At 32.0% G+C, this 20,561-nt stretch overlaps 3 protein-coding genes and 1 pseudogene across 5 annotated transcripts; 2 read left to right on the forward strand and 2 right to left on the reverse strand.

Moving 5' to 3' along the window:
- LOC111314649 (thymidylate kinase-like) lies at positions 1-8,395 on the reverse strand. 2 transcript variants are annotated; one of them, XM_089752259.1, is made up of 7 exons: positions 8,255-8,395; positions 4,023-4,080; positions 3,520-3,876; positions 1,644-1,755; positions 1,491-1,550; positions 587-691; positions 1-333 (listed from the first exon to the last, which is right to left on the reverse strand). In XM_089752259.1, exons 2-7 carry the CDS (start codon positions 4,058-4,060, stop codon positions 217-219), a joined length of 789 nt encoding a protein of 262 aa, XP_089608385.1. In that variant the 5' UTR covers positions 4,061-4,080; positions 8,255-8,395; the 3' UTR covers positions 1-216. The 2 variants fall into 2 exon arrangements, with proteins under 2 accessions (XP_089608385.1, XP_022771946.2); XM_022916211.2 differs by lacking the exon at positions 8,255-8,395 and adding an exon at positions 4,858-4,982.
- On the forward strand, positions 5,059-7,597 carry LOC111314648 (uncharacterized). The gene is made up of 4 exons (XM_022916210.2): positions 5,059-5,196; positions 6,053-6,420; positions 6,635-6,677; positions 6,909-7,597. Exons 1-4 carry the CDS (start codon positions 5,070-5,072, stop codon positions 7,361-7,363), a joined length of 993 nt encoding a protein of 330 aa, XP_022771945.2. The 5' UTR covers positions 5,059-5,069; the 3' UTR covers positions 7,364-7,597.
- Positions 8,159-12,304, reverse strand: LOC111314647 (ATP-dependent Clp protease proteolytic subunit 3, chloroplastic-like; annotated as a pseudogene). Its single transcript, XR_016332424.1, has 5 exons — positions 11,860-12,304; positions 11,246-11,360; positions 9,877-10,046; positions 8,692-8,787; positions 8,159-8,581 (listed from the first exon to the last, which is right to left on the reverse strand). The product of XR_016332424.1 is annotated as an ATP-dependent Clp protease proteolytic subunit 3, chloroplastic-like (transcript).
- A 3,379-nt stretch (positions 12,305-15,683) lies between these two features.
- On the forward strand, positions 15,684-19,233 carry LOC111314652 (putative E3 ubiquitin-protein ligase SINA-like 6). Its single transcript, XM_089752137.1, has 2 exons — positions 15,684-16,109; positions 18,246-19,233. Exons 1-2 carry the CDS (start codon positions 15,759-15,761, stop codon positions 18,945-18,947), a joined length of 1,053 nt encoding a protein of 350 aa, XP_089608263.1. The 5' UTR covers positions 15,684-15,758; the 3' UTR covers positions 18,948-19,233.
- The last annotated feature ends 1,328 nt before the right edge of the window (positions 19,234-20,561 follow it).

The following is a 20,561-nucleotide window of genomic DNA, read 5'->3' on the forward strand; positions in this document are numbered from 1 at the left end:
TTGCTAATAGATTTTTTTTTTTGGTGAGTTTACCGTTTCAACGTATAGTTCCATATCACCATTGTAAAATTCAAGGATACCATTTCTAGTTCGGAAGAAGATATTGAATTTAAGTCCAAACCACAAGCAATATTTCGAAACAAAAACCAATTAAATACTTTAAAACTCTCAGCCACAAGTGTAGCATCACTTTGAAGAAAGAAAAGGGATAAAAGATTAGCATGACCGGAGGGATGAAAGAGGTTTGCCTTTGTGGCATGTCATGACATGTTCTAACACAATCTCCTTCACCTGTTTTTGCACATCTTCTAAGGGTCGGCAAGCATCTAGAATCTGGCAATAAACACAGGAAATTTTCAGCTAGGGCGATATCTTCATCAACTCCGATAATTAGTTGAATAAAACTGAAGAACAAACTTTTTAACAGACTGAAGTAGCGGAGGGGTCTAAAATTCTAGGATAGAACTATGATAAGTGACTTGATTTTACTCACTGTTGTGATTAAATATTACACATGTAGTGTAAAACAGCAATTCGGGCTATGCTTCTTGCTATTGCTAAAATATAAGATGAAACAAACTACTACCTTCCATGAAGAATCTTCAAGGAGCTTATATTGTTGGGCGACTTTCCTCTGAAACTCAAGTTGCTCATATCTCTCACCTCCATAGCTTCCTCTTTCTGCAGCTTTCTGATAACATCAAACAATATTTCAGTTGTATAGGATTGTTATACTAAAGTGCCAAGAAACTCAGTTCACAAATCACCAACATAAGCATGAAACAAAATGTCAATATCTATGCTAACTCCATTGAACAGAAGCATCTAATATGCATATATATATATATATATTTATATATTCAGACATAAAATATGCAACGGAAATACCAGTTTTTTTTTCATGTTCTATTTTTGTCAAACTGATCTGCACAACTGAGATTATGATAACCAAACTCAATTGCATTAGCTCATTAACAAAAGGAGCCTGTCTATATGATACTAACTGCATTGACTGATTTCTAAACTTTTATTGAACTTTATCATGTGCTATTAAAACCCGCATATACATATAACCTCATGACCCTTTGTTAATGAAATAAAGAACAAATTTCCAATGACATTATGAAATTTTTGACACCATGAATTCCCTGGGAAAACCACAGTGCAAAATCTGTTTTTTGCTAGGTGGGGAAAGATGCAGTGCTGTAAATGCAGTTGACAGTTTAGATCAATTGAGAGCAGCTTATTTTGACCAGGTGGCAGTGTGTGCCATGTAAAAACGGCATAAATTGAACAGTGAAATATTCCTGGGCATGAAAAAGGGCAAATGGGAAAAGATAAGTCCCCTTTTTGACAAACTTTAGGGGGTGTGTGGTGGTGAACTATCAACACCACAATCATTAAACCAAAGTATTCAAACCAGAGTTGATTGCTTAATGTAACCAATCCAGTTAACTAATTTTAACATAAAAAGCAGTTTGCTGACTTACCTCTGGCGGTATGTCGAGGTACACTACCAGATCTGGAGCTATTAACCCGATCTCTGGTGCCTGTAAGAGAAGAGCTGATTTTGTTATCAATGACCATGGTAGAAAATAACTTAATACTTGTAGCAGTTCGTTTTTTTAGCAGGATTCCTCCACCTTACACCATTCAAAATCAAGTCCTTTAGCAGATGAGAAAGCAACCCCAGAATAAGAGTAGCGGTCTACTATAAGGGTGGTTCCAGCTTTCAGTTTGGTTTCCATCATTGATCTGCAACAAATGGTGGATTTTACTACTTCATGTTACACTGCAATACTACTATCAGAAGCATGAATATGCAGATATCTGATTAATATGGTGGTATTCCAAAATTGGAGGAGGGAATATCCAAATGGTCCATATGCAGAGCACATGCCATGAATTAAACTCAGACAAATATGTTTGTCAAAGCAGTAATGCTGTTCATCAAATTCATTGTATCTTTCACCAAAATATGTCATTTCATAATTTCATCTGATAAATATTCAGAGAACATCAGGCTCATACAGATACTGTACACAAAAGTGTTACTCTGCCAACTAATCAAGATGGCCCCACTTATCCTTGTTGCAATGCCACCACACAAAAGCACATCAACATAGTCCATGGATTGTCTAAAGCCATGTTTTGGTGAAGTTTGTCGTACTCACTCTCCAACTTAAAAAATGCCTACTTCTAAGCGTAACATCAGGCAATAAAAGATGCCTTGGAGCCCATTATGTAGTCAAAGGCACAAGGGCTTACACACTCAAGAGATGCTAGGACAACTGTATCACACGAGGTGGAAGGAAATTATACAGCACTTACCTAAACAAAGCAAGGGACTAAGAAAAAAAAAAGCAAGTGTACAATAAATATGCATATTATACCTGATAAACTCTATGATAGATATTTTAGCTAATAAACACCTGAAAGTTAACTCCATTCCTAGACTAATGTATTAAAAAGATGAAGCATTACTCAGCCAAAAGGAATCATCAAGCTAACACTTTTAAGTTTCCTTAACTTCCATCTTCCCTTGATTAATAATCTTCTATATTTTCCTTCTGAGTCTCTTCAAGCTTAGCCTCTTCCTGGTCAAAGTAAGTATGGTTATGATGTTATACATGCAACACTTTCTTCTTTTTTTTTTCTATTTTTTTATGCAAATGCTCTTTACTTATAAAAAGACACATTTCTTTTCATATTCTTGGTAATTGAAGGTATAGTGCATAAATAATAAAAGAAAAGAAGACCAGAGAAGAAAAAGTCATTTGAGTCAGGTGTACCTTTTGTTTGCCGTGCCTTTAAAAGGGCACACCTAACTCAAGAAAAGGCATACACCTAAGTAAAGGTGTTTTTGCTGGTTTATACATCGCCTTAGCACCTAGGAATGCACCTTGATAACATTTGCACATCACATGCGATACGTTATTAGAGAATGAATATGACACTCTTAGCTACAAATGCATAACTTTACCATTAAATTAAGGTTCAATATAGAGAAGTTTAACCATTCCAATCAAGATGATACTTGGCTGTGTATTTTACTTGGAAGTGAAATGAATGCAAATGCCAAATCCGAGAAGACAAACACATGAAGCAGAGTCAGAGCAGTGTAGCTAAAAGGATTTTCCTTTCATAAATGGTGGCTAAGAATAAAGTGCTACTAAAAAGAATTAAATCAGACACTAAAACATTCAAAGATTGCAAAACTTGTTCAGAAATGCAGCATTGCAGAACTGAGAAGACAAATATATGGAGCAGAGTGGAGGTAGTGTGGCTAAAAGGATTTTCCTTTCATCAATTTGGCTAACAAAAACTCCAATAAAAAGAATTAAACTGAACATTAGAAACCTCCAAAGATTGAGAAACTTGTCAAGAAATCAGTAAGTTACCACAAATCGAATCTAGAAATGATCATTTTGCTTAAAACAATCACTAGAACAAATAGCACATCGTAATTTACCAACAGCAAAGATTGTTGTAGAGCAATCCATAAGTTTCAAAACAAACCTCTTCTCCCACCGATTTGCACTGAAAAGGAGATGGATTGTGCGATCATCCAACTGGGATTTACTAGTAAGATATGCAGATATCATCTTCCCAACACTTGTAGTTCTGTCTGGAAATCGCCATAGTTCAACTGAATGACCCAATCCCTCCAAATATGAAAGCAGCCTCCCACATTGTGAAGTTTTCCCGCTACGATCCAATCCTTCAAAAACTACCAAGGCACCTCTAGATTCATTGTTTTCACCCATCAGGGTACAGCTATCAGTATTTTTCATTCTAATGGAACTAACTGAAAACTTGCAGGAAAGATTCAATCTGAAATTCAATGATCTCCTCACTATCAAAGCTCTGAAATTTCTGGAATCCAACAACTTCAAAGTTAAGAGTTCCGCATTATTGAGTACATGAGAAAATTAAACTATCAACTCAAATATCCAAAAATAAACTTGTGTAGACAAAAATGGACTACAAGAAATAGAAGAGAAAACGTAAAAAGTACTTACAAAGCATTAGAAACTGTAAAAGAGCAGGCACGTCTCATGTCCCTAATAATGCTACAAACTGCAATTAAGATAAAAATACAAACAGATCCAAGAATTAAGCAACTGAATCAAACAGTTTGAAGTTTCAATTAATATATATATATATATATATATATATGCTTGTGCATCAGGCTAGAAAGAGTTCCACATAAGGAAAAAGGAAATAACATATATAAAAAAACCCAAATAAAAAAGAGCAACGCTAAATGCCCTGCCTAGATGTACTGCTTGAAGGATAATATTAAGCTTTTTCTTTTCAACTGTTCGTTTAATTTCATGTGTTCAATCCCCCCACCACTTCCCCTCTCTTTCACTCTCAAACTTTTTCGTTCTCCTCGGATCTCTCATTCATTCATCTTCCAAATGCACCACCACTTGTCAACTATTTTTTCAATGTCGAAACAAGATTTTCGCCCAAAAAAAACTTAATGAACTTACAGATCTCAACAAAACCCTATTTGGAAAGAAACATCACTATATCCATCCTTTCTTAAACAACAAAAATATTAAGTTAAAAATAAAATCATATACAAACTAAGCTTTTAATACCAATTACTTTTGAAAATCCAAACTCTCACCCCAAATCCACCTTGATAGATTAATCAAAAATCATAATTAAACAGTTGAACAAAATCTCAATTTCAAGAAACGATCTCATTCTCAAAAAGAAAAAAAAAAAACTAGAATAACGTCATAATCACTATGCAGTTAACGGGAAAAAATTTTGACATGATATTAAGGAATAAGCATTTACAAAACAAAAACCCAGAAAATAAAGCTGGAAGAGAGTAAGTACCAGAGAGGAAATGCAGCCATTAGAGAGAAAAAGGACAAGTTTTAGAGGGAAAACTATAGAAACTTCTATAAAAAGTGTAACCCTTGCCCGCGCAAGGTAAGGTAATCAAACAATATTTAGTAACGGGTCAAAAAGACCAAACTACCCTCTTTGGCCCAAGTCTCTTTCTTGTCTTCTTTTTTTTTTTCTCAAAAGTTTCTAGGGTTTCAAAAATGGCAAATAACAGCAATAAAGAAGAACCAAGTACTGCTCCAAAGCCTAATCGATGGTACAATATAAGTTTAGGGTCTTCCTTCAAGGACCAACACCACCCGTCTTCCAAATTGTGCACTTTACGCTGTAAGTACTCATTACCCCTCTTAATTTTTCTGGTTTCTGTTTGGTTTCCAAGAAACACTTTCTCGTACTTAGTACCCCTCCTGTTTTTCTGGGCTCTTTATGGTTTCCACGAAAACGAAAGAAAAAGACCCTGAATTTTAATGTCTGATTTTACTGGTACATAATTTGATCTTTTATCATATTAAAAAATAATTAGAAAAAAAGTAGGATTTTTTAATTGGTAATCCAAAGCAACAATAATATTCGAGTTCAGTTTTGAAAAAAAAAATTGAAATCGAAGAGATTGTTAAAGTAGTATATACTTACAAGAAAATTTGAGATAGGGTAAAAGAGAAAATTTCTGTAGTATATACCTTGAGTTGCTTTCTTTTTTTTTGTTTTTTCTTTTCTGATTTTAATGTTCGATTAGCAATATAAAGGAGGGGTTTGATTAGCAATCGTTACTGAATAACTTAATATGTTCTTTTTCTATCAGTGGAATTGCAAATCATTGAGTTTTAGGCTTTAATTTTTGTTTTTCGCAGTCCTTTACTAAAATAATAGGGAATTTAAACATTTAACCAATTTGAACTGAATATTGTTGGTTTTCGTCTCCAGTAGTGAATCTCCAATTTTTAGATGAGGTTTGAATATTGAGAGTTGGTTTGGTGTTTATGAGAGTTACTTTCTCCATTAGCTAGGAAGTATACTTTTAGTTGCCTTTTTTTATTTTCACAATGTTTGATTATCAATCTAGTGGAGGGGTTTGTTATAAGATCAGCTTCAATTAGATTGATATATTTATTCCTCTTAGCATGTCAAATATTTGAGAGCGTAGAAATGTAAGTTTTACATCTTTTGTTTGGTTCTGTTGTAGATGAATTTAAGCCGGCATCAATTGATAAGAACCAACCAGGATTATTCCACAAGGCTAAGGATAACCGGGTTAAGGTAGAATTTGAAAACAACCAACATGGAAAACCCAAGGTGACATTTGAGGGTGTCAGTGAAGATTACAAGGATAATGATGCAGTTTTGTTCTTTGATGGTGAGACCTTTCGGTTAGAACGGTTACACCGAGCTGTGAAGCGGTTGAGGCATGTACGGCAGCCTGGTGAATCCACAGCTGCAGCTACCACAGCCTTGGCTCCTTCAGCTGGCCCTGCTGCAGAGTCATATTCACCTCCACTTGGTAAAGGACTGAAGCCTGAGTCTTTGAACAAAGGCCCAGTTATGCCATTGCCAGTGAGTTTACTTTATTCCTGCAATCTCATGCATCTTTTGCTATGAGCGAAAGCAAAGGACCACATTTGCTTATAATCATTGTTGAAATGGTGTTTTGACAGCCTGTTACTTAACTCTTGTTTTTTAGTTGAATAAATTAGGCATTAACATTGTTAATAAGATCTAAAATTATGTTAATTTTTCTATTTGTCCTGTTTTCTATGTGATTGTACAGCTTCAGGTGGAACGAATTGACACTGGTGACTTCGAGAGTGGAGGTTAGATTTTTTGTTTATTAGATACTAATATAGTCAAATTAGACCTTCATCATTATGATTTTACCGGTCTATCTGAATTTGGGTTCAAACTTGAAATCAAAGACATCATTGTCAGAATCCAGGTTGCTAAGCTTTTATAGATACACTAGCCACTTTGTATTTTTGGAATTTGTTGATTTTAGTTAATTTGTTATACTGTGGCATACTCACACTTCACTGCCCATATTGCAGAATCTAGAAAGGAGAACAACGCAGAGTACCCATCATCAATTCCTAATCAACCAACTGCATCACCATATCCTAAAAATTATGAATCAGAAGAACAGGTGGATATAGTCAATGATGATGATGATAATGATGGTTTGGGGACAGATAAGCAAGACAATGCCGCTGACAAGGTTTCCACTGGTATTGGCATTGATATCAACTTACCACATCAAGTTGACACAGATGATGAGATTGCTGATGTAGATGTAAGTGATGATGAAGAACATAAAGTGGGACGTAATGCAGCCGAAGCTCTTAGAGCTCAGGTGAATGCTGAAGGGAAAGAAGAACAGACTTCAAGCTCAAGCAGTAGCAGTGGAAGTGAGAGTAGCGGGAGTGGTAGTGGAAGTGGGAGCGGGAGTGGGAGCAGTAGTAGTGATAGTGAAAGCAGTGATGGTGACTCTGTCATCTCTATTTAAATGGTTAGAATCATGCAGATTTACTTAGTCTTCCAACAACAGCCTAGTAACTGTTTTACATGGCATACTTTGGCATTGTTGTTGAATTACTGGTTGAAAAACTGGGGTTAAAAGATTGTTGTGAAAATTTACTATGGAAAAGGTTTTTTTAGATTTTTTGATTGTTTAGCTTTGCAGTGAATTAAAATGTCCAAAAAGACATTGATGAAATAATGAGAAACTGAGTTGTACAGAGATATGCAAGTAGTTTTGTTAGAAAGTGGTTCAAAACCATCTTCTGTAGTTCAAAAGCCTTTTTTTTTTTTTTTTGGTTATTTGGCATTTGATGAGGTATAAAAGCTGCTTTTAGCCAAAAAGCAGGCTTACTTCATTGCCAAACAAGGTTTAAGAAGATCATCCTCAGAGCATTGGTATGGATTCTGTAGCAATAGAAAAATAGAAAAACTGGTATGAGATTTTGTGATTTCTATATGGATGCCTTTCTTTGCCAAAACCATTGGTAGATACAAAGATGTTGATGGTAATAGCTGTTCAAACTGAAAACCAATGCCACAAAAGGAATGTTCCATCAGCAGCTGCATAGAGATGATCTCTCAAGTAACAATATGCTAATGCTACAATCATGACTGTATGCAGAAATGCAACCATAGTCTGATGTCTTTGATGCTTATTAAGTTCAACTCATTGACACCATAAGCCAAAACAAAGTAAAATTTAACAGATAAAAACATTCCAGATAGCTATTATGCAAACAAATACTAATATGCAGATTCAGAGGCACATTGAGGTTCAAAATTAATGTAAATAATTTTTGTTCCTTTTTTATTTTCAAAAATTTTGTTACAATCTTACAAAGTCCAAAGCTTAGTGAGAGAAACAATAGAAGATGACCTGTAGTTTAGGCACTAGTTATCTCACAAATCTCATAAAGGAGCAGGTTCTCTCGTTTCCTGTTCTATGTCTCTTCCCCCATCACTTTCTTGACCTCCAGTATATCCATTTTGCAACATTTTATGTTCTGTAGGGAAATTCTTCTTGGCTTTCTTGCTCCCTTCGACTTTCCACAAATCCCACACTCAGGTTTTGGGTGGAGGTGTTGCATCTGCAATACGAGCAACTTACCCTGGCTTGCCATCATCAATAACTCCATTAACTAAACCATATTTCCTTAGCTTCCAAGGGATTCATGAAATTATCGTGGGCTGTGTCTATTTCAATCTGCAAAATAATGGATGGTTAAAATAAGACAATTCAAGAAGGAAAACAAAGAGAAGTACAAGAAAGGAAGATGACAAAAAAATGTTGGAAGGCATATTGAAAAATACAACCTGTTCTTCAGGCTTTCCTGTTACTCTTGATAATATCTTGTTCAGCTTAACCTTGTGGTGCACCATTTCTCTTATATATATGCTCATCTCTGTAGCCTGGAATCAGACGCAACAGTTTCGTGTGAATAACATAAACCACCATAAATTAACTAGCTACAGACAATTGTATCCTTCTAAGACAACATCCATCTTAAAATGAGCCAGGCAAATTACTAGCAGAGTTCAAGTTAGGCTTGTTCTATCAATTAGAATATTTTCTACTGAGCTCCATCTCTTGCCATTTAAAAACTCCATTTTTCCAATGGTTAACATCATTTTATCTTGCCAGAAAGTTACACTTGAACAAGAAGAAAAATTTGCTTCCAAATAATTAACCATGGACACATTAAGACAAGCAATCTACATTTATATATGATGAAATACACTTCTGATTCATATATGTAGAAAAGCAATCTACATAATTTGTTTCCGATTCATATAGCATTCTTCTTCACCAAATTTGCATGTAAATCAAACAAAGGTGAAAGCTACTTCCAGAAAATTGCAAAAGACAAATTAAAAAATGTCCTACTACATTAATATATGACAGAAACACACACCAACTAATCACCCTTTCCATTCATCATATATCATTCATCTTTGACATATTTGCATATATAGTAAACAACAAAGAACTAGCAGAAAAACTCGGTATTGACAATATGAGAAAGCACTCAAAGTTGGCATAGTTATATAAAGACTTCAAGGTATAGCATGGTCAACTATAGCAACAATAATGCAATCAAATCTCTTGTTGATTTAAGCCACATCCATTTTCCTTCAATTAACTCTGTCCCTTGATGTACTAATATCTTCTCAGGAAGCAAAGAGAATAAGAATTCAGAATTGAAGCACATTCGAATATCAAGACAAATGATGATTGTAATTTCAGTCTGGATTATAGAAGATCAACCAAAGAAAATTTGCAGGTCCAAATTGGAAAGCAAGCATGTCAAGTTTAATAACGAAAATAGACGATAATTAAATCAAACTTTCAGGTAGAGGTTTGAAAATAATTGTGTTATATTTAATAATTAAAACAAACAATGAAGTTAATAGTGCCCACGAGCCCTTGAAATGAAGATGTATAATTATTATCTCTGAGGATCAATGTTCATAAAGTTAAGCAGAGAATCTCGCACTTACTTTGCCTCCGGTAGTTCCAAGTGGTTGATGAATCATCACTCTTGAATTGGGCATGCAAAACCTCTTCGCTTTCATACCAGAAGCTAGGAGAAATGTTGACGCAGAAAGACCCAGGCAAATAGTTGAAACATCTGCTTTACACATCTTCATTGCATCATACATTCCCATACCTACACCCATCAATCAATGAGTGAAGGTTAACATAATTTGAAGGGTGACTACAAGCTACTTAGATATACTCACCTCTCATAAGCACCTAAAATATTTGATTCATCAATGTGAATACTTTCTTGCAGCTGATTAAGTAATTGTAGCACATTTATTTTCTTGAACAGCTAAATTTAAAACCACCAAGATGCAAATTTAAAGAGGTCACCTCCCAGATTATTTTGCATTTTGCATTCATGCACAGATAGACCTAACTTTGTCTCAATTCTCACACCTTGGAACTGATAAAATTCCATATGCTATTTTTTAATATATACACAAACCACAAACTTGAGGTTCCCAAGTGCTAAACAAAATGGCCCATGCAGCTTAGTGCATGATAACATTATAAAATCCAGACATGAACATAATGCCATGTGGCAACCACACTTCTAATCCATGAACTCTTTTTTACCCTTTTGGTTGCATCGTAAGCAGGACAAAAAAATTCTTCCGTATTTGACATCCAATATTTCAGCTAGTTCCACAAGTCCTAAAGGTACTTATGATTTGCTAAATCAGATGCCAAAGGGCATATGAGAACAATTACCAATCTATGAAGTTAGTGACAAGTTCTGATTTTCCAAGACATCTAAAAAATAGGAAGGTGAGAAAATGAAGCTTACATTTTGCAATGCTTTTTGTAAACTGTGTGCTTTCTCATCCAATAAAAATATCAGCAGAATTCATGAAAACCTTTTTGTAAAATATTTTATTCAACTATCACTTGAGCCATTAATAAAGCATGAAAGAAAAGGAAAAAAAAAAAGTAAACAAATATCAAGCAAAATTGTGCTTATTAGAAAACCAAAGAATCATTTAAGTTAGCCAGACCCAACATTTGAAACCTGGTTTCTGAAGACAAATCAGGAAGTAGAAAATATTTAGTAGCTCACTCAACCTTTCTTCAGCTACACTTGCCTTCAGTCACTTGATTTCTTGAGGCATTTGATGTTTCAACTAATACATGAAGCTAACCAAGCTAGGAACTTTAGGAGCTTGCCTTATCATAGACTACGAACAATACTCTTAAAACCTAATCTCAAACTGTTGGAAACAGTTTATTCAATTCAACGGCCCACTCTAATGCTTATGAATAAAGGCAAGAACGAGAGGAGAGAAGCTGCTAGGCAAGCATATGGAAGAAAACCTATAGATATACCAGCAGTCACGGAGCCACCGGGTGAATTGTTGAACAATTTAATGTCTTTCTCGGAGTCTTCAGCATCCAGAAGCAACAACTGACTTATAATCAAATCTGCTGTCATGTCATCCACCTGTTCAACATCAATGAAGAATTAAATAGATTCAAACCTGAGAAACTTCAAATCTCAGCCAAAGCAATCATCGAGACCTTTAAATTCAAAACCATGAAATAAAAAATTTGGCAAAACCCATCTACAAAAATTCAATCTTTAACCTACAAAATGCTGAAAAGAGATAATTCCACTTCCTCTATCTTCCATAAAAAGAAAACACAACACTAATAAATGCTAATAAACAAAACACTTTCCAAATTGAATTATAAAGCTAAGAAACAAGTAATTCTAGAAACAGAAAAGGAGAGCGAAACAAAAGAACCCACTAAACACAAACACAATTGAAATCCTAAACGCATTCAAACCGAACCCACTTTCCCAATTGAAATATAAGCTCAAAACAAAGTCAAGTACTTGAAAAAAAAAGAAACCCACTTTCCAAGTAAGTTATAAAGCAATAGAAAACGAATTTACGAAAAAAGAAAAAAAAAAAAAAAAACAGATGAGAAAATAGAACCTTAGAACCCAAAAAGACAATACTTTGACGAAGAAGAATGTTGGTAGCATCAAGCTCTTCAAATATAGGAAACCAAGCTGAAGCTGAAGTTGAAGTAACAGCGGATAAATCAGAGACATCCCAGTTGCTGGATAAGGTTGCTGTTTTTGGTTATGAACTCTTTAAAGCCTTAACACAAATGGTTTTACAAATCGTTTTTTCTCTCCTTTTATTTGGAAACAGAGACTGTTAACAAGACAGGGTAGTGGTTTGGCTATGTGGGTTAAACTCATCTCCATAGTTTCTTTTAAGGATGTTGGGACCTTTTTTCTTTGTATTTGCCTTTGGTTTCTGCCTGTCGTTTGGTTTTGCAGGAAAAGTAGTCGAAAAAGAAGACATGAAATAATCGGCTGGGATACTTGGTAGGATGACAACGGAGTGAAAAACATCGAATTTATTGTTTTGCAGGAAACGTAGTCAAAAAAGAAGACAGTGACTTTAATTGGGGATTTTTTAGGTAATTTATAAAATTATAAATTTAAAAAATTTAATTTAAATTTGAATCGAATTTATACGTTATCTAATTAGAATTAAATTGAATTGTATTGGATAATTTATTGGTTTTTTAAATTTAAATTTAAAATTTTATATTATTTTAATGTAATTTTTAATATATTTAGATATAAAATAATTTTTTATTTTATAAAAATTAAAAAATTAAATTTTATAAAATTAAATTTAAAGTAATTTTTAAAGTTTAAAATATGATACTTAAATATTTTATAATTTATTTTAATTTTTTACCTAAAATGGTAATTTTCTTGTTATTTTTAAATATTTTTTTCTTTCATTTTTTTTCTTGTTTTTCTCTAATAATTAACTTTTTTTTTCTCTAACTTTCTCCCTCTAATATTCAAACTCTTTCTTTCCTCTAATTTTTCTGCTAAAACTCAAAAAACTTAAGAATCAAGAACATTGACCATCGTGTTCTTCAAAATTTCCAAAACCCAATGATGTTTCCCTGTATCGTCATCACTCACCGTTGGTCATCGATACTAATATGCATCTAAAATTTGCTAAATTGCTCTTCTTTGACTCATTTTTCTCCTTTTCACACTGGTTTTCTTCGGAAACGCCCGAAATGATCTAGATCTACAAGTTTAGTTCGTAACTTCAAACTTCGAAAAAGTCTTATTCTCACTGTCCAATCTTTCCAAGCTTTCAATATGTCAGTGGCCTTCCCATGCTCTTCCTCTTCATGGGCCCCGATCTCTCAATATTACACTAGCCACCGACAACCCCCGCAACTACTCGTCACCAATTTTGTTGCTGCTGGTGTTTGTCCAAAAGCTCAAGAAAAGACCCGTTCGGCCTTTTCAACAATTTGGTGAACTTGGACTTTGAAAGATCTTCTCTAATATTCCTTGATTTGTTTTCCTGCTCTGAGTTTATTGTGGCATTTTTTTAATTCTTTCTCTCTATATGAACTAATTTTTGGCTTGATTGTGTCTGGATTTTTTTTTTTTCTGTGTAACGGCTTAGTTGTGCTTGTTGCTGGGTTTGGTAGTACATTGATAGCTAGGTTTTTGTGGCTGTTAGGAATTAGGGTTGATGGGTAGTTTCGGATTGAATTGCTCACCACGAAGGTTCAAATGGTGATAGGATAAAGTAGCTGTGTTAGGTGCTAGCTGTTGGCTGCTTGGGGTTTTGGTCCAGTGATTTTGAAGGTTAGGGATGGTTGGACTATAGTGTGTGAGGTGAGGGGAGGTGAGGATGGTGGCGAACTAGGAATCGGATAGTTTTTAGAATTGTCGAGTGTTCTGGCTGAATTTTTTTAGAGAGAATGGAGAAGGTTGTTGGGTATTTAAAATTGTTAAACTTTGGTAAACTTATATATAAGCTGTTAAAATTTAACAAAAACAATTAAATCTTGGGCAAAGAAGTAATAATATAAATATAAAGTAGGTTAAATGTCACCTTCTAAACTTAAGAGATAATTTTAAATTTATAGTACGTCACAAGGTAATTTTATGTAATTTATTAAAATTTAAAATATATATAAAAATTAATAAAAATATATAATTTAATTCGATCTGATTTATTTTTTATTTAAATTTAATATATATATTTAATATTTAAATTTAATTCAAATCAAATAAAAAAATTATTAATCTTAATTAAAATCAAACACTAAGAATTGATTTTTCATTTTTTTCAAATTTTTTCTCACCGTTAATATTTTGAATGTTGAGAATTTTCTGCATTTTCAAAATGGTGCTGATTTAGATTTGGTTAATTGTCTATTAATCTTAGTAGGAATGATTTTCCTCGATAATAAAAAATATATTAAAATATTAAAAAATATTAAAATTATTTTTTATAAATTTTTATATTTTTATTGTATCTAAATAAAAAAAATTTTGGTAAAAAATAAGATCTATTTTTTATTTTATATTCATATAAGCTTTTATTTTAAATAAAATATTAATTTACGTTAATAACTTATATAGGTAAAAATTAAAAGTTAATGATTTACTTGGATTGAAATTAAAATAGGGGTGAAAAACAAAATTGAGAAAATTGAGAACTTATTTTAAATCGCAATATTCAATGCAATTTAAATTGATTTATTTAGTTTGGTTTGAATTTGGATATTAAATGTTTTTATTAAGTTCAGATTATATTTTGAATTGGAGAAAAAAATAAAAAATATTTGAATTAAATTAAATTATATATTTTTGTAAATTTATATATTTTAAATTTTATAAAATAAAAACAATTATTTTATATTTACATTTATTTAAATATATTAAAAATTATATTACAATAATTTAAAATTTTAAAAATTTAAAATTTAAACAATCACACTGAATCAAACTAACAAAATTCAATTCAAATTAAATTGATTTCAAAGAGAAATTGGTTCGAATATAATTCAAGTAGTGAAAAACCTAAAATACTATGTATTAACTAAAATAATCAAACTAAAATTGAATGGTTATCATTTTAGATTAGATGTTAACATCTTATTTGAATACAAATTAAAAGATAAAATTTTATATAAATATAATAAAAATATTTATTTAAATAAAATAATAAAATTTTAAAAAAATTTGTTATTTTAACATAAAAATAAAAAAATTAATTTTTTTTAAAAATTCAATTAACTGGCTTTTAGCTCAAATTATGGTAGGAAAAATTTTAAAAATCATCACATACATTTTGGATTGGAAGTTGTTTAAAATAATTAAAAAAATTAAGTAAAAACTTAATTTATTTTATCTATATAATAATGTTTATGAGGTGCAATTCAATAATTTTGAAGTTCAAATAGTTGCAATAATTTTTTCATTTCAAAATAAAACTTTGCAATAATTTTTTCATTTCAAAATAAAACTTTCTTTGTATTAAAAAATAATTAATAACAAATGAAAAATTATGGTTGTCTTTTTTTGATAGCAATGAATAATTAAGTATTATTAAATTTAATTTTAAAAAAAAGTATTATTAAAATTTTAACATTGAAAATTAAAAAATTTATATTTAAAATTCTTTAAAATATAGTAATAAATTTTAGTATTGATAAATTTTGATTGAATATTTTACATAAAAGGTGTTCTGTTGAAAATTAATATTTTTAATAAAAAGGTTATAAAATATATTAAATTATAAACATTAATTAAATTATTAAATAACCATTTTAATAAAATCTAATCTACTAGTAATGAAGTTTATAAACTTCAAAATAAAAAATTAATTGAAACATTAACTAACTTAGGAATTTTAAAATTTATAATTTTTTAAAAATTTCGTGTTAAAAGTAAAAAAAAAAGAAAATCGAGAAAAGAAGACGAGAAGACTAAACAAACATAAGATAAAAGAAAACTACAGGGAGTTGAGAGAAAAAAAAAAAAAAGAGAATGACAAAGTTCTCTGTGGGGATCGAAGAAGATGGAGAGGGGCCTAGCAACCTTGTTCCGGTTCCTAAGCGTCAAAGGTTCGAAAGCTTTTTGGATCTAGAGGGCTCTGATCAAGATGAAGAAGTGGAAGAATCAGAAGGAGAAGAAGCATCAGAAGGAGAAGAAGAATTAGAGGGAGAATCAGAAGAAGAAGAAGAAGAAGAAGAAAAAGAAGAAGAGGAAAGTGGAGCTGAGCGAGGAGCCATGAGCCCTCAGACTGCTAGAGATGGCTCTATTTCTATTACCTTAACTGACCCTGACGTTCTTGATTGTTTTATCTGCTATGAGGCCTTGACTATCCCAGTTTTTCAGGTTAGTCTTTATTTAATGGTTTTCGGTTAATGGCTTTCAATTTTGGATATGGGTTTTTGCTTGTTGGGTGAAAAACATTCAAACTTTGGTTAATTTCTTGATTTTATGGTTAAAGGATTGGATTTTGAATGTGGGTTTTAATTTATGGGTGAAAAGGTTTCAGATTTTATTTCATTCTTAATTTTATCAGTGAAAGGCCTTGAATTTGATTTTTTTTCTTTTAATTTAACCCTGTGGTTTTTGTTTGTTGGTGAAAAGCTTCTAAATTTTGTTTAATTTCTTGATTTTGGCGCATAGATTTTGTTTGTGGGCGAAAGCTTTTCAAATTCACCAAGGCTTTCAAATTATAAATATTTCTTATTTTCTTGATTTTCCGTTTGGATTTTTATTCAACTTGTCTTTTCTTTAAAATTTATGTCTGTGGAGATTTTACACTTGGTATGATATATGTATATGGGACGAATCCATTAAGACTAGTTAGTGATGGAAAACTTTGAATTTTGATTTGGCGTTATGGTTGGAGAACTAGCTTAGATTTTTGGACATTTTGGGTTATTAGTTATTCTTATCGATTTCATACTTTTGGGATGAAGATAAGTTCCCTGTGATTTAGCAAATCTGCTTATATTCTATAAACGGGTACTAGAGTTGAGAGATCATGGTCTGTTCTTCTGATTAATAGACTGCTGAAAGGATGTTTATGGACGTTGAAGAGGTATTCAGTGTTGCGGAGGATGATTTTTAAGTTGATAGAATGATGAGAATGATGCAAAATTTGCAGATTTATTTTTCCCCATATGAATTTGTAAGGGGACATAAGTGAAATGATTGTTGGGAGTTAAATTTAATTGCTGTTTCATCTATGATTATGTTTGATACACAAGATTATAACAGGATCAATTAGGATGATATTATGAATAAACTTAGATTAAATAATGCCATCCTATCTTATGTTTGATGTGTGCAAGGATTATGATAGAATAATTTATTTATTAGTCAAAATTATCTTTTCTTAAAGTTTATACAATTTAAATTATTGATGTAATTTTTAAAGGTAAAATAGAGCATATAAGTTCAATCTGATAGATTAAAAATAATTCTCTCCACTTTGGGAGGATTGAATTATCCTATACCAAGAGGATGTTAATCCTTTTTGTAATCCTATCTCTTTCTTTAGATACAAATCAAACATAATATGGGATGATTATCATTTTATCCTATCCATCATCCTATGCACCAAACATGACTTATATAGATAATGTATTACCAGGTTTTTGAATGATGCTAGATTACCAAACATGATACTGTATGTGGTACCTACTGAAAGGGAAACATGAAAATCAAGAAGTTTTAATAGTTTATTTTTAAAGTTTTAGCTCCCAGATAATCGGGAGGTTACTTGGGAACCTTTTTCCAATGAGGATAACTTGGAACGTTTAAACCAGTGGTGAGATCTTACTTGCATCTATGAGAAGAGTCTAGATTTTCAAGTTACTAGAAAGAGGCAAGTATAAGGAAGAATGGAAGAATAGGTCATTTTATCTATCTTTCACCATGTAATTAACACATTCTGGCTCCTGCAAAAGTGTTTTTTAGAAGTGTTGCTCATATTTGGACATGCATTAGAAAGAGAATGGATGAGGCATATGAGATTCTAACCTTTTAAGATGATGGGGAAGCGGATTGTGAGTTTTTTGAAAATGTTGTTCATACTTGGACATGTACAGATAGACTTTAAAAACACTTTATCATGTCACAATGATATATTTATACCGGATCAGCCTGGAATTTGTGAGGATAAAGAAAAATCATGATTTTTATAATGTTTAAAAAATAGCTTTTTTGTGGAGATTTCTTAATGGCCAATTGCTTATGTTAAATAATGGCTGTAATTTTTAGGAGTTTTGTCATGGTTTCTTATGTAAAATTTGATCAAAGGTGAATGTTCATTTTTCCTTTTGAACTTAAGGGTGTTTTGGTGGATGGATTTGGCATTGTCCTATCAAAGCATATCACTTATCACACGCATGAAGTTAGTAAATCTGATAAATTTCCATATTTTTGCTAGTATATTATTCATTCTTTCATATATTAAATGCATCCTGATAAATTTTATGTGCTTGATTGGCAATTCAGTGTGATAATGGGCATATAGCTTGCTCTACCTGTTGCATCAAAATTAGCAATAAATGCCCATCCTGTTCTAGTCCTATTGGCTATAGTCGCTGCAGGGCCTTTGAGAAGGTTCTGGAATCAGTCAAAGTGTCATGCCAAAACACAAAGTATGGATGCAGAGAATCATTCAGTTATAGTATGAAACAGAAACATGAGAAGACATGTCCTTTTGCATCATGTTCATGCCCCCTTGCTGATTGCAATTTTGAGGGTTCATCAAAGCAGCTATGTGAACACTTCAGTACTGAACACAAGTATTCTCCAACATGTTTCAAGTACACTCACGTTGTATCAATTACCTTAGGAGTTGATGAAAAGTTCCTTATTCTTCAAGAGGTGATTGACGGTTCTTTATATATTCTCAACAATAAGGTTGAAACTTTGGGGAATGTAGTCACTTTGAGTCGGATTGGACCCTCAATAGAGAATGGTTTGTTCTATGAACTAATTGCAAAAGCTGAGGCTGAGGGAAGTACCCTTAGATTTCAATCCTTCACAAAGAGCACACTAAAACGGGTTGATAACCCACCTTCAATAGGGTTTCTCCTGGTTCCCAGTCAGTTCTCTTGCATTTCCAGGCAGCTCAAGATGGACCTCCTCTTGTGGCATCATCGTCATTTTCCTTACAACATCCAGAGACCAAGTGGTACGTTACTCTTGTAAATCTTGGTGCATAAACTATCCACTGAAAATAGCATTAGACATAGGCTATCGAAGAAGAGTTCATCTTGTCTTGAAAGTGATTCCTCGGTTCAGGACTTTCTGGTTCATTCCTAGCAGGGAAGAGTTTATATCCTGCAGAGTGTGAGAAATATTGAGAGGAATGGAAACTTGGCAAGTTGGATTGTAAGTGCCAATTCACTGTTTCTTATATGTTACTTGCAATTCTGTTATTCATGTTTTTACATAGGAATATCATGTATTTATTTAAAAGTTTATTTTTGAGCAATGGCATTTTACCGTCTCGATTATAAAAAACTAAGTTAAAAGTTCTTAAAAGTCATGTAATTATTCAAGAATGTTATTTAATTTTTATTTTTTTAATATAAAACATATTAGGTAAGGACAACCAGTATAGCAGTAGAAAAGAAAATTTTTCTCCAATTAAGATTAGACTTTCGGAATGTTGAAAGTTTGGGGAAGACTGAAAAAAAATTAAGAAATTACTTAAGAGAATATTACCATGGTGGTTGCAGATCAGCACATAATCCCTGAATGGTAACATTCCATAACAAAACTTTTATCAGATTGAATAAATGAATGTTACTGAACATTTTGTGTGTTTTCGTTTTGAATGAATTGCAGTTCAATGACATACTGACAGTGATCTTCATGCTCATACAATAGTTGCTGCATTGGTTGTTTCTTTCTTTGATTTTACATTTTGAGCGAAAATGATGAAACGATATAAGATGGTGGCTTGAAGTGGTGGGAGAAATTTAGCTTATATAAATTAGATGTTAGGAATGATGAATTCTATGCACTACCCTGCAACCTTAGCCAATTTTTTTTTCGGCTCTTTTAAATTTAACATCTCCATCTATTAACCTCTACAAGAAGAACTTGAGCTGTTGCCAACAATTGTGATATGTTGATAGAGTATTGAATCTTTAGTTATAATAATTAAAATTTAAATTCTGATAATGTCAAATATATATATTTTTAAAATTAGAGCTGTTTTTTTTTTTACCAACAATGATTCATTTTCCCACATTCAAAACGTGAGCTTAAAAAATTATCAAACGGAATAACAAATTCAAGTCCAAAAGAATAATAAGATGCAACAGTGAGTATGATCTTACTTGCCAGCATAGCCATACTAGAACTTTGTGATGTTTACAGTTTAAAAATGGCGAAGGCATTGCTTCAAGTTTGTAACACTCCTAGTCTAACATGGAGGTTCTAAGTTAAAATTTCTATTCTCCATCCTTGACTATCAAAAAATTATATAGAAACCTTTGATTAAGATGAAATCAATGAGACGGAGAAAATAATAAAAGGAGAAATGAAAATTTACTGTTTGATGATAAGAGAATTTCCATGTATTGGCAGTAACTCTTTCAAGAAATAAGACCTATGAACTTGCCAGTAAAATATACTCTTGTATTTGAGTGACAATTATATTATATTAATTTACTTAAAAAATTTTTACTCAAATCATTAAGGAAAAAGATTTGGATAACACCGTGAGAAATTATTTTTAAAGTTTTCATAGTAAAATGTAGATCCGATCATTTTTTATTTTTATATCGTGTTTATTTTATATTAAATACGTAT

The sequence above is a fragment of the Durio zibethinus genome, chromosome 23 (assembly GCF_047325235.1).
Source record: "Durio zibethinus cultivar Kanyao isolate XHJ-2024 chromosome 23, ASM4732523v1, whole genome shotgun sequence".
Lineage (NCBI taxonomy): Eukaryota > Viridiplantae > Streptophyta > Magnoliopsida > Malvales > Malvaceae > Durio > Durio zibethinus.

Excerpts from the sequence above, each read along its gene's own strand:
- LOC111314649 (XM_089752259.1), bottom strand. The coding sequence starts at position 4,060 with ATGAGACGTGCCTGCTCTTTTACAGTTTCTAATGCTTT. Across the intron at positions 3,877-4,022 it reads TTTACAGTTTCTAATGCTTT|AAATTTCAGAGCTTTGATAG; the intron begins GTAAGTACTTTT and ends GTTGGATTCCAG. Across the intron at positions 1,551-1,643 it reads TTGATTTTGAATGGTGTAAG|GCACCAGAGATCGGGTTAAT; the intron begins GTGGAGGAATCC and ends CTTCTCTTACAG.
- LOC111314648 (XM_022916210.2), top strand. The coding sequence starts at position 5,070 with ATGGCAAATAACAGCAATAAAGAAGAACCAAGTACTGCTCCAAAGCCT. Across the intron at positions 5,197-6,052 it reads CAAATTGTGCACTTTACGCT|ATGAATTTAAGCCGGCATCA; the intron begins GTAAGTACTCAT and ends GTTCTGTTGTAG. Across the intron at positions 6,421-6,634 it reads GCCCAGTTATGCCATTGCCA|CTTCAGGTGGAACGAATTGA; the intron begins GTGAGTTTACTT and ends GTGATTGTACAG.
- LOC111314652 (XM_089752137.1), top strand. The coding sequence starts at position 15,759 with ATGACAAAGTTCTCTGTGGGGATCGAAGAAGATGGAGAGGGGCCTAGC. Across the intron at positions 16,110-18,245 it reads TGACTATCCCAGTTTTTCAG|TGTGATAATGGGCATATAGC; the intron begins GTTAGTCTTTAT and ends TTGGCAATTCAG.